The sequence below is a fragment of the Microplitis mediator genome, chromosome 1 (assembly GCF_029852145.1).
Source record: "Microplitis mediator isolate UGA2020A chromosome 1, iyMicMedi2.1, whole genome shotgun sequence".
Classification (NCBI taxonomy): Eukaryota; Metazoa; Arthropoda; class Insecta; order Hymenoptera; family Braconidae; genus Microplitis; species Microplitis mediator.
In genome coordinates, this window is record NC_079969.1 from 21,653,422 (window position 1) to 21,669,734 (window position 16,313).

The 16,313-nt window shown below is 30.8% G+C and overlaps 2 protein-coding genes across 3 annotated transcripts; one reads left to right on the plus strand and one right to left on the minus strand.

Moving 5' to 3' along the window:
• Positions 1-512: 512 nt before the first annotated feature.
• On the minus strand, positions 513-8,656 carry LOC130673702 (fibroblast growth factor receptor substrate 2). Its single transcript, XM_057478847.1, has 4 exons — positions 8,156-8,656; positions 7,417-7,737; positions 6,945-7,327; positions 513-6,083 (listed from the first exon to the last, which is right to left on the minus strand). The coding sequence occupies exons 1-4, from the start codon at positions 8,165-8,167 to the stop codon at positions 5,291-5,293; spliced, it is 1,509 nt and encodes a 502-aa protein (XP_057334830.1). The 5' UTR covers positions 8,168-8,656; the 3' UTR covers positions 513-5,290.
• A 429-nt stretch (positions 8,657-9,085) lies between these two features.
• Positions 9,086-14,825, plus strand: LOC130678287 (inner centromere protein-like). Of its 2 annotated transcripts, none has more exons than XM_057485432.1 (4): positions 9,086-9,430; positions 11,159-11,614; positions 11,694-13,620; positions 14,182-14,825. In XM_057485432.1, exons 2-4 carry the CDS (start codon positions 11,168-11,170, stop codon positions 14,376-14,378), a joined length of 2,571 nt encoding a protein of 856 aa, XP_057341415.1. In that variant the 5' UTR covers positions 9,086-9,430; positions 11,159-11,167; the 3' UTR covers positions 14,379-14,825. The 2 variants fall into 2 exon arrangements, with proteins under 2 accessions (XP_057341415.1, XP_057341414.1); XM_057485431.1 differs by having other exon boundaries at positions 9,087-9,430; positions 11,159-11,620.
• The last annotated feature ends 1,488 nt before the right edge of the window (positions 14,826-16,313 follow it).

Here is a 16,313-nt window from a genome sequence, read left to right on the forward strand (position 1 = left end):
GGACAGTCCACCAGAAGTTGGAGGATCTAAAGAAAAGAGATCAGCAGGCTAACCTCTTTTCTTGCTGAGGTAGGAGGGGTGTGATGGTGGGATGGTGGGCAGCGAGATGACCAGTATTACGGGCACCTGTGACTTTTGTTTTACGTAATATATTGTGCTATTTGTATTACTATGACTACTTGTTATTACTATAATTACTTAAAACTAATATTAATACTATTACTACACTTAAAACTAGTACTAAATTCTAAATCTATCTGCTATTTTGCTTATTACTATTCTTATAACCATTGACTTAAATACTATTTCTTATTATTATGACTATTATTTCTTATATTATTATTTATGCTTTACTTATTGCAATTCTAATTTGTTACTTACTACTTATATTATTTTATTACTATTGGGATTTACTTTCTTATTATAAACATATTTTATTTCCTACTACAACGACGTATTATTATCATTCATATTAATATGACTGTGTTTATTGACTTTTAAGTTTAAGATGGATGAATTTAGTGAAATATAAAATTATATGGATGTACTGTATAAGTATGTGAATGCGCGCCCGAGCGAAAATTGTTCTATAAGTCCTAAAATTATCTTACAAGTCCCGAGCAGGTAAAGTCAAAGAAAAAAATAAAATCGCCGATAGAGATTTCAAATAAATCTTTTAAAAGATTCAAGAGATCGAAAAAAAATATAAAATAAGGCGAAATACGAGAAATAATAGGTGAAATTGAAATCAACTCTAATATTTCAATCGTTCATTCCTTCATTTTTTATCCATTCACCCGGTTCACCGTCGCTTGCACGGCTAAGTTCTCGGTATTTAGTATTTACTTAACATCTTAAACGAATTCCTTTTCTTTAAAATCAGTTTTACATTTGATAAAATTATTTTTTCTCAATTTCCTTTGACTTTATAACTCTGGATTTAAAAAATTTTACAAACAGTATACTTTCGCTGACGACAATAGAGGGCGATGGAGTTTATTCCCGTCCATATCTACAGCGGACAGATATGATAATAAAACCGCGCATACAAGCCCGTAGAGGGAACTTAGTGTCCAGAGAGATTGTCCAGGAAGGTCATTCCCAGTCAACCATAAGGAAGTCACTTACCAGGAGTCCGACCGGGCCAGGTAAGCGTAATCTATTCTCTCCGGGAGGTTTAAGGGACCCCACTCCAAGGCCTTTTGCCAAGGGGTGGTAGGTGATACTATCCGCGTAGGTGGGGGTTTGCTGAAGACCATCCACTTACCCTCTGGGAAGGGAGTTCGTATAGGGCCGACGGGGTAGTCGACCAGACTCCCCTGAAGCACCCGGAAGGGGGTAGAACCGCGTTGTAGACCGCGAAATTTTGAGTATGTGTGTATTGTATATTACTTGATCGCGTAAACCGTGATAAATTGTCTCAATAACAACAAACCGTGATTATACATTATAAAAACCGCGTTTAATTATTGATGTTAATTATTGTAAGAGGTAGTAGAACAGGGCTTGAAGCCATTGTAAATTATTTAAAATAAATCCTAGGTTATTTTTTTGTTTAAATCTGTGTTTTCTTTCTTTTGAAAAAAATTTTCTTTTTCTTGTTTAAATAAAGTTTTTGTTGATTGATTAATTAAAAAAAAACTGTCTATATTGAAAAGACCCCTTTTCAACCCTGGACTCCGGCGAGCTAAACCGAGCAAAAGGGGTAGTTTATAATTTGTACCTTCAATTTTAATTAATTAATGATTCTAATAATTAATTTTCTTGTGGATTAAAATTAGTCATACTTTTTAATCACTAATTTCTTCAATCCAAATCCTGGTTCGTCTAACTTCCGAGTTTCTGGCGAGATATAAAATTGATTTGACGTTTTCTTCGATATTAATCAACCAATTAATTACTCCTCTTATAGTTTATTTTTAAAACCCAATTTTACCCGTTACACTCTTAAACGCATTCTTTTTTTTTCGTTTCATATTTTACTTTGGATCGAGTTGCTTTTTTCCAATTCCCTTTGATTTTGTCACTTTGGACTTGGAATAATTTTACTGTCACGATGCTTTCGCGGACAATGATAGAGGGCGAAGGAAATTATTCTGTTCACGCTTGCGGCGGATAGGTAAAGTAATAAAACCGCTCATAAAGGCCCGTAGAGGCAACTTAGTCTCCCAGGAGAGTGTTCAGAGGAAGACCATTCCCAGTCAACACGAAGGAAGCACTTTTTCCAGGAGTCCGACCGGACCAAGTAAGCGAAGTTTTACTCTCTTTGGGAGGGTTGAGGGTCCCCACTTCGAGGCCTTCTGCCAAAGGGTGGTAGGCGAACTTATCCGAGTAGGTGGGGGTTTTGACGGAGACCATTCGCTTACCCTCTGGGAGGGGATTCGTACAGGGCCGAGGGGAAGTCGACCAGACACCCCGAGGCACCCGGGAAAGGGTAGAACCACGATATTAGCCCGCGTAAATTGTGATGTGTGCGTGATTGTATGTGTGAACGACGAGGAAGTCGTTAATTGACCGCGTAACCGTGATTATTAGTGTAAAAGTAGTAGAACGGGGCTCGAAGCCCATGTATAAAGATTTTGTTTTGAATAAAGTTGTTTATTGTTCTCATTAAAACTGTCTGTATTTCGAAGACCCCTTTTCAACCATGGACTCCGGCGAGCTAAATCCGAGCAGAAGGGGTAGCTGCTATTCATAATTTTCAATTGCTAATTAATCTTCTATTTAAGGTTAAGCAAATTCTGATTTTCTGGTATATTTAAAATTGAACTGATTTAATTTCTTCATTAGTTTTGTTTTGTTTCCAAAATTAATTTAATAATTTAAATTAACCCAAATTTTACTCGTTACAGGACTTTTGATGGATGTCTTGAAGATATTTTGTATTCAAAATTGGCGGAACAACAATTATAAACAATAGTTTAGCTAACGATCTTAAAAAAATTCTGAATATTTTTTTGTTTTTTCTATGAGTTTATCGGTAGCATGCCGTTCAGAATTTAAAACAATTTACTTATTCATGAATCATTAATTCGCAACTTAGCACAGTTAATAACATTTTTTTGATTGATATTCTGTAAACAATTGGCGTATAACACGGCCTAACAATAATTCTATCTAATAGGCTTTTACTGAAAATCTTCATGAATTAGTTTAATATTCATACTTGCAAAATTTTTGTTTTTTTGTTTGTCTGATGTTTTCATAAATTTCTCAATTTTTTGTACATTTTTTTTCATATACTTCATTTGCTGCCCATATCGTAAAGTTCATACTAGGGCTTGTGGTCTTCGCTGTTTTTTAGCCTACCATCACTCGAGTTATATTCCAATGCCTTATAATCTACACTACCAACGTCATCTTGCAATAATTTTTTTTTACACCCGGGGCCCGAAATATCAGTTTCGCCCCTGAAGATTTGAGTTCGGCTGCTCACGTGTAGCTGCTAGTTTCAGTCTCATAAAAAAAAAAAAATTTCCGAAATTTCAGCCCTCAATCGCACTTCTTAATACTTTCATTTCGATTTTAAGTTTTTTCATTTAAAACGTATAGGAAATCTAAATATTTTTTTTAAATTCTCTAATGCTCAGCCGCATTTCAAGTTATCGGGTCACCGTTTGTGGCATTTTGTAGTCAGTTTAACGCTCTTCAAAAGTTTTCATAGTAATTTTACTGTGAGTCTAATTGTTTTTTTCTGTATTGGCACTGAAAGTAATTTTTCTACCCGATAACTTGCAATACGACTGAGCATTAGAGAATTTAACAAAAATATTTAGATTTCCTATACGTTTTAAATGAAAAAACTTAAAATTCAAAATGAAAGTATTTAGAAGTAAGATTAAGGGCTAAAAGTTTTAGAGAATTTTTTTTTTTTATACACATTAATATTTCGCTGCGGGAGAACAAAAATGCTCGTTCAAAACGAATCACTTCAATAGATAATATATACAAACATATAAGTGCTCGGGTACTAGTTCCCTGATGAGATACTGGGTCTCTTATGATAAATGTCCAAAAATGGAGCAGTGGCCACAAATATTACTTCCACCCTATTCTTTTTGTTTGTTTTTCTATTACCCGAATTAATATAAAATACTACATACATATATTTATTCATCAAAGATAGATAACGTTCAATACAAATATGCTTTATTTATTCTTTAAAACGAATACTAACTGCGCCGCAATCCCGTTAAATTTTGCAATGACTATTTAAACATGTATATATATATTTATACATATATATGTATATATACCAATAACGTGCATTTTCGTTTTACACAATTTATCACAATTATTAAATAAATAATTTTCTCATGTAATGAGATCTTTTTCTTATATTTTAATTGTGCATGCGGCATAATAATACCATCATAAGATCATTTCGTTGAATATTCGAGATCTTTTGTATTCTCGATTTAAAAATGTTATTTTTTCAAGGGGACCCTCCGATTAAAATTTTATTTAAAGCTCGCGTAAGGTAAATGACCCAGTAATTGACTATCGTCCGATTCCTGACCTTTGTAAAATTTCAAAATTAAAAAAAAATGGAAATTTTGTGCAATTAACAAAAATTGAAGTGACCAATATTTGGTTCAAATTGAAGGTCAATGACAATTCATATTTTAATAAAACGTCATCTGGAATTTTTGAGGAGTCAGAAACCGGGCCAATTGTCTTATAGTAATGAACCCTAATAGCACAGTTTGTTATAACAAAAGTTTAATTTACAAAAGTTTCCTTGAATTTTTCGTCAAATGTCCGTCAACTTCGGACTTTTCCGTTTTTGACGACAGTTTGTATACAACTTGCTATATAATTTGACGTAAATTTACTACCCGAATCAGAATGCAAATTCACTTCAAAAGTTGACAAGAAAAGTTGTCGTCAATTTTCAGGCAAATTTTCATATCAATTTATTGTTAATTTGACTTTTTATGTATCAATTTGCTTACTTTCTGTAATGGTAAGAATAAACATTATCGACTTTTTTTTTTCTAATAAAAAGTCACCTCTAAATTAAGAAAAAATTAACCGCCAATTTTTCTTTACAACTTTTGCTGTCAAATTGTCGGCAAATTCGGGCAGCAAATTTCGGTAATTTCAACGTCAAATTACTGTCAATTTCAAGCTAAAGTGGCTATTAGGGAAGATGATTTAAAAAAATTTAAATACCAGAGGGTCCCCTCAACAAAACTAAAACCTCGAGACTATGCCAGATAAATATTTCCCGAGTTATTACATAGCGAGTATCCCAATAATATAAAAAAATATAATGGAAGATATGAAATCACTCACTTATCGAAGAGCTTTGTCTTGACGGAGTTGCTAAGTCGTTGATAGTTGAATTGTGTCGTGTTTTTCTGGAGCCCTCATTATCATTAACACCATTAGGATTAACAGAATGTGAAAGTGCTGCCGTTTTATTGAAATCTATTGTCGCGTATCCTTTTTGTGGTTTATTGGGTGATTCTGGTGGTGATGGTACCGCATTAGTAGCGGCCGTATTAGCAGAATTACCTATGCCAGTAACTCCAGTATTGTCAGATACTGACGTAGAAATACTGTTCTGATCTAAATCCAATACGGCATAATTAACTTCCCGTATAGCTTCAACAGGTGGAGTTGATGGTACAGTTGTTAATTTATCATTATTACTAACAGACACTCCAGTAAATTTATTACGCAAATTATCAATCTCTTTGGGCTCGAGATTGGCATAGCAGTGACGGGAATTATTATCATCCCAATCAATTGGAAGAGACTGTGGTAATATTGGCAATGCCGGCAGTCGTGTGCGTTGATTATTTGAGCACTCGATAATATTTTCTTGACTGGGGTTTATATTCATATAGGCATGTCGTGAATTATCTGTCTCACTAGTGTCTTCTTTTAATGCTGTTGAAATACAAGTACTGTGTGAAGGCGAAAGTGGACTGACGTCATTGCTTAAATCTACATTCATATACGAGGCCATTGGCAACGGTGGCGGTCGATTATGATTGTGAACTTCTTGATTTAATATTCCTATTGTATCCGATGTAAAGCCACTACTCGACGTTGTACTGCTTACTGTGCAAGATCTATCAACAAAAATATGAAAAATTATTATTATTATTACTACGATCATGATAATTAATTACTGGTAGAATAAATATAAGGGGCAGGGGCAAAACGGGGTACTCAAAAAATTAGAAAAACATTTTTTTTTTTTAAATATTCCAAAGTCACTTTTGTAAATATAATTGAGCTTTTTTTGACCGTTTTCGAAAAATTTTGTTTTTGTAAAAAAATAGTATGAAATCAATTTTATTTTTTTTCTTATCAATTTACAATAAAAGAACTCCCAGTGTCAAATTACTTCAGATGTATTTCAGTAATCAACTTTAAAATATTTAAAAATTTTTTAATTTTGTAATTTAATTAACTTTTAATAATTTTTGAATCTACTACTCTAAGCAATATATAAATGCTTTTTTAAAAATATCTTCTTTGGAATTAAAACTAATTCAAATCTTTTACTCTTAAGTTAATTATAAATAGTGATTACCAAATAAAAAATTAAAAATTTTAAGTAGATAGTTAAACTTTTTCAAAAATCAAAAGTGTCAGTCGAAAAATGTTAATGACTTGTTTTATGATAAAAAAACTATTAGAAATTTTTTTTTTCTATTTTTGCATCCAATAATTATGTGAAATATAATTTGTCTTTGTGCAAATTACTTACGAGAAAATTGAATTTAATCAAATTTATTTAATATCCAGATTTTTTTTATCCTTATTAAGGGGTACCCTATTATGCCCGCAAAAATTGAAAATTTTTTCTATTTACTTTAAATATTGAAAAACAAAAAAAAGATTTAACGTATTTAAGTCCCCGAAAAAAGTATTTTCTTAAGTATCCCATTTTACCCTCCCTTATTTTATAAAAATAATAAAAATACCTTTGCATTCTTCGTAAACTCTTATTATTATTATGCTCCAATTCAATAGCCATTGACGATAAGACATCGTCGTTGACATACAACGCGGACGGATGAGGTTGTGGAACAGGAGGAGGTGGTGGCAACATCATTGGAGGTGGTGATGGTGAACTCATAGTGCCTTGTGGTGATATTGGACCACTACTACTGCCTACACTTCCTAGTCTACCGACTCCATTCTGTTGACTGTGAGAAAATCGTGGATTTACACGACCGTTAGGCCTTAGTGGTGTTGGATCGAGGTAATTTGGCTCATTTGGTATTGTCGTACGTGTTATCGTTGGACCGGAATGTGAAGGGATTGAGAGGTCACGAGATATTGCATCGTCGCCATTATTACAAACCTATTAATTATTTTTTGATTAATTGGTGCCGAGATCATAAACTTAAATATCAATTATTATTGTCTTTATTAATGTCTAAAGTAAATTACCTGTATGTTTGTTTGTACAAGATTAAATAACTGATCAGCTCGACGGCATTTAAATGCATAAATACCAGGACCAGTCGAGCATCTTCTACCAGATTCAAAACTAAAAATTTCCGAATCGTAGCCGTATCTTCTCAAGCATCTCAATGGCCATTTTACTGGCTGTCTTCCTCTTTGATACAGTACAATATCTGTTTCAGTGACTTCTAATCTTCCTGGAGTTATCAGATTACCCAAATCATCAACATTCATAACTTGGAATATATTTGGATGCAGATCATTTATATCTGTACGGCTATTAACACAACCCATGCTTTTTTTAATCTGTAAAATTTATTTTATATAATTTAATAAATAAAACCGCACATATTTATATGATAGTAAAGTTAGCAGATATCTGACAATTTTTTAAACTTTGAAATAATAAATTAAAATGTTTATAAAACAAAAATTGAGAAATGCATATTTAGAAAATTAAAAATCAGTACAGGCATTTTTTTTAAATTTATTGTTTTAATTACTTAAGTTTTTTATATGTAATTAAAAAATTGTCATATGTCTGTAACATTTGCACTCATATTATTTATATTTAATTTAAATAAAATGATAATATGCAAGTACGTAATTTAAATTTAAATCAACTGATAAAAAATAATAAAAAATAAAATTTAAAAACTGACATTTAAAAGAGTAATTACAATTAATTAAAGTCAATTAAATTTTTTTAACACATGACACTTACCAAATGCAACATATCCAAAGCATGATGAGTAATCGACTAAATAATTAGATTTTTATTTATATTTTAAATATAAAAATTATAAAATCATTTTAAAAATAAAATAACAAATTATTACATTTGCTAATCAAACAATTTCATAAAAAACAAAAATAAATAAATAATTATGTTATTATAACTTTTGTAATTATTTTTATCAGCACACATACTATCATTTTTTATCATGATACATTTATGAATTTTTATTAGAGACCACCAGCTCTAATAACAATAATGGAAGTCTCTTCTTAAATCTTTCACTTGTCTTAACATTTTATTAAATATAATAATTATTTATTATTTTATTTTTAATTATTATTATTTGCAATAATAATAAATATTTAAACGTCAATGTACATCACTGTTATCATTTATTTAAATAAAATTTTCAAAATCTTTCCATAAATAATATAATAAATAATTATTTGACTTTGTATTGTAAGAAAACAAACTACCCCTTTGATCATTGAGTTATTTTAGTGATAATGGTGGCTGTTAAGACAATTATTGTTGCAAACGAAATTTAGTATTTAACATCCAGTGATATCTATTGATAGATTTCATAAAATTATTTTTTAAATTATTTCAAGTAACTATCAGCTGCGCACTTACTTTTTTTTACTACCACTTTAATTACACAATTCAAAAAAAATTCAATTAATTTTTTAAATTTGATATTTATTAATTGCTCTATTGTATGATATTTAAAAATTATATTTTTATCATATATATAATTATTATTTATGACAATTACGTTGATAAAGACAGCGCAGTTGATAAATTATCGATGATTTAAAAATTTAGAAATAAACAAATGGCGCCAAATATTTAAAATAATAAACCAAAGATGGCGTTGGTGGTTTTCAATTTGAACTTGAAAGACGTTAAAGAAAACTTGCTTATGCTGGCTGGTCTGGTGTTGGCTGGAGCTTGACAATTTAGCGCGTCTTTTTTTTTGTTTTTATACTACAATTATTATTTCATTTATTTAATTATAATTAACAATAAAAATTTGGTTATTTTGAAGTTCGATCATTAAATTATCATTATATTACAATTATTTATTACTGATTGAGTTTATTAGTTATTTTTTGTTCGTGTTATTTATTACAATTTGCTAAGAGGTTAATGTATTGGAAATTCAGATTCAGATTTTTTCACCTTCGTATTATTAATATTAATTAGTGGAACTAATTGATAATTAACTTTAAAAGCTTTCAAGGATTAAGGACTTCTTAAGTAAGTATTTTAAAACAATCGTTTTTCTTTATATCTTGAATTTTGTTGATTCTCCATTTCCCGGCAAATCAAAATGGTCGTATATTTATATTAATTATTTTTATTATTCAGTTTAAAGTAAGACCTAGTGCCTGATCATTCCATGTATTTGTGTATTTACATTTAGTAAATATGGATATACAAATATATGAGTAATCGGGTACTAGTTCCCTGATAGCTGGGTACTAGTTCTGGGTTCTTTTACCTGAGATTAAAAAAAAAAAATTACTTATGTTAAAAGACTTAGTACCCGAGCAAGGTATCAAAATTTAGAAAAATTGACGTCAGTTCAGAAATTTTAATAAAATATTTGGTGTTTATCAGTATTCCAAAGTACAACATAAACTCTCTAACATGGAGAAAGATGTTGGCTAGAAACCTATCAATTTTTATTATGCTGTCAACGAAACTTGAAACAAGAAATAAAGCATCCAAAAAAATATTATGCGGTATCACAATAGTTAAGAGGGACCACTAGAGTGTGATATTTTCAAAAATCAATTCATTTTTTTTTTTTACATATTTTGATAGTATATACCTTCAAAAATAACATACTAAAATTTCTAGTCCATATCTTGAATAATTTTTTTGAGTTACAGTCATCTGAAGAGCAGCCGCTTATCGGTTCTCGAAAATACATTTTTCGAAATTGCTGCATCTATAACTGGAAGACAAATCAACTGATCGATTTGATTTGAATTGTAGTTTCTTTATGTACCTGAAGAACGGAACGTTTTTCGCGCAACGAAAATGGAAATAATTTATGTAATTTGAATCTAAAGGTGACTTAAGGGGTAGTTGGGGGTGGCCTGCAATTATTGGCTGACGTGCGAAATATTTCAGAAATCTAGATCCCGTAGATTTTCACTTTTCATTTGGTTTTTTTAATTTCGTTCCACGAAAAACGTTCCGATTTTCAAGTACATGTTTCTTTTATATATTTTTCTACGTACCATAAACCTGCAATTTTTCGATCGAATCAAGATGTAATTTTGGCAGGTCAAAAATCACCAAATTTTCGCGCAAAATTAGAATTTCTTTTTTTTTTAACTCCGCCATTTTGTTAAATTTTAATTTTTTTCTTAGCCCGAGGGTCATGGTACGGAAAATACCTTCTAGTTTAATAAACTTTTTGGTTTTTGTGATTTCCGGTACTGCGAAGGTCGCAATCACTACAGTGGGGGGACTTTTTTTTTAGCGATGGGAGATTGTGAATAACTCACTGAATTTTGAATTTTTTGATCCAAAAATTTTATCTTGTATTCATTATATATCCACAAATATATCCACAAAACATGAAAACATTTCATGCAGTAGTTTTTTTCAAAAAAATTTTCAAAAATCATCGTTTTTTCAGGCGGTCACACTAGTGGTCCTCCTTAATATGCGCGAGAAACATCGATAAGCTTTAATAACAATTACTTTCATACATTATAATAGTTGTGATGCGGCATAATAATTTTTTATAAGAGCATAACAACTTTTTTGATGCTTCACTTCCTGTTTAAAGTTAGGTCGACAGTATAATAAATTGATAGGTTTCAAGCCAACATTTTTCTCCGTGTAATACTGGGTCTCTTACCTCAGATATAAAATGTCGTTATTTTTTAATTAAAAAAAAAAATTTTTTTTGTTTACTAATTAGGAAAAATTAATTAAGTCAGTTTAATAATTTAAAAAATTTTACAGAAGCTCAAAATGGATCGTTCTGCAAAGGAAGCTGGCAGAAAAATGGTTTTAAATGATTTAGCTAGTTTTCATGATAAATTTTTAGAAGGAATGGAAACCCTGAAGCAGATGCACATAAATGAAATAAACTTTATAAGAAATTTGGGTGAACAAATTGAAAACTCCAGATCAGGATTTCTGCCTAAAACACCAAAGCCACCGCGTAAACGTATACACACGATTCCCGAAGATGAGGAAGTGACTAGATTAAGCAGAAAGAAGCACCGTGATGTGGAAGTAAAAAAGGATGATGAAGAAGAAGAAGAAGAAGTTGAAGAACCAGCTCCTAGATCCCGTCGTGGCGCTTCTATAAAAGCTAATGAGAAGATAAAAAAACAACAATCATTAACTCTAAACGCGAAACTGCGCAGACCTCCATCAATAATTGAAGATGTAGAAGAAATAAAACAAGTTGTGGTGAAGGTCATTTTATTTATTTATTATTTAATTTATTATCTAATCCTATATAATAATATAATTTTTTTTAAATAAACAGAAACCTCGCGCTACTCGAGGGAAACGGGTCAAACAGTCCGTTAGTGGATCTGACGACGATGAGTTCAAAAGACCTTCAAAGCTCACTAAAATGGATAAGAAGAGTTCTAAGCTGTTGGATAAGGTAGAAGTCAAAGTAGAGCGAATCTCAACTCCAATTGATCTGAATGAAGATAACGAAGTTGATGTTCAGACTCCACCTCGCGAAACAAGACAAACACGCAGTAGGTCATCAGCTAAAAAACAACCTGTTGTAGCCATACCAGAGCCAGCTGCTAATAACAGTATCGATGATCAAGACAATACTCTTAAAACTGAAGCATCGTTATACGAAGATGCTATCAGTAGTAAAATGCTTCCTATGAATTCGACGATGAATCCAAATACCACAATGACCATTGATAAAAAAATGATGAATGTCACGGTGGTTATTGATAAAATAATGAATGAAACCGTAACTCTGAGTAAAAACTCACTGCCTAAAATATCTGGCGGACCAGGACCATCAGTACTACAATCTAAGAATTATTTACAAAATAAATTATCATCATTTAAATCCAATCTTGATAACTCGGGGCTTGATGAGATGCTTACTGATGATGAATCGTCACCAGAACGAGTAACAGCTGCTACGAAAACCGAAAAAGTATTGACTAAAAAATTACGAAAAACAAAGCCAACTCTTATTAGCGAAACTGATGATGATACTGATGATGATAATGTTTTACCTACGCCAGTTAAAACAAATTACAAAACAAAAGATTTGAAATATAAATCTAATGCATTGTTTAGTCCTTATGCTAAAGAATCTGTTAAAAAAAAAGTTGAAGCTTTTGAACAAGTAACGCGTAGTCCCACTAAAGAACAGACAACTGGAAGAATTACGAGAACCAAAACACGCGCAATGGCAACTGCTGCTACTGCTGATACTGTGGCAACTAATAAGCCACCTAATCCAGCAGCTATTCTTGCACGTAAATCATTGGCTAAAGCCAAAAAAATATCAATTGCTAAAATGAAGCGTGACGATGATAATGAGAAAGAAAACGCGTTATTAAATTCAGCTCAAAAATCGCGATTGCCGGTTAAAAATGATAAAATAACACAAAAACAACAATTGAGAACAACACCTGTCAGTAAAGCACGTATGCACATGCCAATGTCAGTTAATCGTATCGCTCATACTCCAGTCAATACACATATATTACCATCATCTAAAGCAGCAACAGCAGCTAAAACAAATTATTTAAATCATGGATCATCTGTTGACTCTGTTAATCAACTGAAACCATTGAGTAAATCAAATTCTGTTGACAGTTTGGTCGACAAAAAGCAGAGATTAAATGAAGAGGACGCAAGATTAAAAAAAGAAGAAGCTCTAAGACAACAAACTGAAGAAAAACGTCGCAAACGGGAGGAAAAAGAACTGAAAAATAAATTGGCGCGTGAAGCGAAGGAAAAACTGGAACAGGAAAAGCGACTTAAACTTGAAAAGGAAAAAGAACTTAAAGCTAAACAGGCTTTAATTATGCAGGAAAAAATGCGCGAAGAAGCTGAGAAAAAACGAATTGCCCAATTACAACGTGCTCAGGAAAAAGAAGAAAAGAAGAAACAAGAAGAACAACTGAGATTACAGAAAATGCAAGAGATTGAAGAAACTGAACGGAAACTTGCTGAACAACGGCGACGTGAACAGGAAAATGAACGTCGCAAAATGGCTGAAATGAGAGCTCAGCAAGCTGCTGCTATGGAAAATGCTAAATTGAAGCAGCAGTATCAAGCTAAAGTAAAAGCATTGCAGCAAGAAAAAATACAACAACAGCAACAACAAAACGATCCGACTTCATATAAAATAGACACTGATCCTGATGATGATGATTCGGATAATGAGTCGAATCCAAAGCACCCGATACCATACTGGGCACGAGGTAAATATATTTTTGTCTTACTACCAGTTCCCTTCCACTTCTTTAGTGTTGATTTATTTTTTTTTCAACATAAACTTTTAAATTTACATACAGAAGTTATTGTAAAAAAAGTTAAATTCTGGCTTAAATATTACAGATCTGACAAAAATGTTTAACAACAATCTAATAGCTAATTAAATTCTCTATAAGAAAGATCTCACTACATTTTTACGTATATCTAATCATTTCATTACAAATGTGATTTTAAAATAAATTCACTTTTTATTTTTTTCAATTACAAACTTTTAATTCGACATTTAAAAGTTGTCGTATAAAAATCGAAATTTTGACTGAAATATTACAGATACGACAAAAATGTACATTAACACTTTAGTAGCTAATTAAATTCTCTATAACAAAGGTCTCATTACATTTTTACTTACATCTGATTATTTCATTACAAATGTAATTATAAAATAAATTAACTTTTTATTTTTCTCTTAATTTTATAAGTATATATTTATAACTCGTCATTAATTATTTATCAGTTTTATAAAATGAATAAAAATTTATTTGTTACAGCGGGAGTCAGGGAAATTCAATTGGAATTACAACAATATATTCCAATAAATAATGTATTGAAATTTGTTGGAGCTAAGAAATGTACACCAAATTTATCAGAATTATTTGTTGGTATTAAAAAAGATCGTCTTAAAAGAACGTCAAGTGCTGTATGGAGATCACCACCTCGATTTTCAATGATGGAAGACGATGACTAAGACTATTGATACTTTTTAATTATTGATTACAGTAAATATATTGTTTGTTATTATTATTTATTTACAGAACAAAAAAACAAATACTAAAGAACGAACAAATAAATTTTTCGTGTTTAGATTTAATTTTCGTATGAACAATATTTTGGTAAGCCAGCGATAACTTCTTTAAAAAAATACGGATACACGAGTGCTAATTTAGAAAAATTATAATAAATTTTTTTTTTAAATACTTCATTATTGTATTTGTCTTATAAATTTAAATGTATATTGATTAGACTAATACTTGATATTTTACAGCACAAAGTGTCTGAATTTTTTTTTTATGTAGATCAAACTTATGTTAAATTTAACTTCTAAGTTATGATAAGAAAAAATATTATTAAAAAAAATTTACATATATCATTAGTTAAATTAAGATTAACCAGACATTAATTATAATTCTTTTTTTATACGTTGTAATAAATGATTTTATTAAAAAAATATATGTGTTCTTTATTTCTTTGAATGTTATCATTACATATTTTATTATATTCTTTGTTCTTCTTTATTTACACAAGATTTCAATTACTCATTAATATTAGTACGCATTATTCCAACAAATTTACTAAGTCCATAGTCAGACAAAAGTGGTTTCGAATCATATTTTACTTACTTTAAGTATCAGAATAAATAAATATTATCAAAAAATAAAGACTGAAATTTTCAAATCTGTTATTTTTTATTCTCAAATAAAAAAAAAATAATTTTTTCAATCTTAACAGTCTTTTATACATTAATGTATATTTTTCATACACTAATAAGAAGTCTAGGGTTCATCTGTAGAGCAAGTAAAGATTTCAAAAATGTCAACACACTAATCCATCTCTTCTCAGCGTTTGTCAAGCCCTGGTGTACGGGATATATTGACGTATATGTGGGCAAAACATGCTTGTATTCTGGCTGTAGGAACGCATAAAGGAAATCTTATTTTATATGATCATTTTAATGCTAGGTAAGCTATTAGACTCATCACCTAATTGGCTAATCAATTTTAAGAAGGTTTGAAATACCATAACTCTGAAATTTTTTTCATCAGCCAAACCCATACTGGAGTATAGGTCTATTGTTTGGTCTCCATGGGTGCCCAATTTTAAAACACAGTAACTGACAAAAATAAAATTTATGAAATATGTATTGAATCATGTTTACAAAACTCCACTGGAACTAAAAATACTAAAAAATCGATTTTGAAAATTTTGTCCCTTACTGGGTTTTGAAATTGGGCAGCCGCCCATGTACTGAGCAACATATTAATAGTATTGAAAAAGTTCAACGTAAATTTTGTAAATGTTTACGTTACTTTAAGCAGTTAGAGTGACTGCTTTACGACGTATTTTTGAAGGAGTCTTCAAGAAGTCTTATAATGACTTCTTAAAGGTGTCATTTTTAAGAACTCTTAATTAAGATTTCTTGGAGACTCCATAAATAAGACGTCGGTTTTGTGACGTCTTAATGTTTACTTTTTTTGAAGTCAAAATTAGGAACTCCTTAAGACGTCATGGTAAGTTCATTTTGAAGTCTTATTTGCGGAGTCAGAAAAAAGAACTCTTCGAGAACTCTTTTTAAAGACGTCTTAATGAGTTTGCTAGGTGGCTCATTCGACATCTTGAGAACTTCTTAAAGACTTCTTCAACATGTTTTTAAGACGTCCAAATCATAAATAGGAACTCATTCAGAACTCATCAAGACGTCATTTTGCTATCTGGGCTTTAAAGTAATTCACGAGCTGGTTGATGCACCTGAAATTCTGGCTGGTTTTGGCTTTAATTGCTCAAGGACTGACCTAAGAACTAGAAGACGACTATCGGCTGATAGGTCGGGTAAAAATAATGTCTATCATGGACTAATTTCAACATTCTACTTAATAGGAAATTCTTTCATTTCAACAGAAGTTAT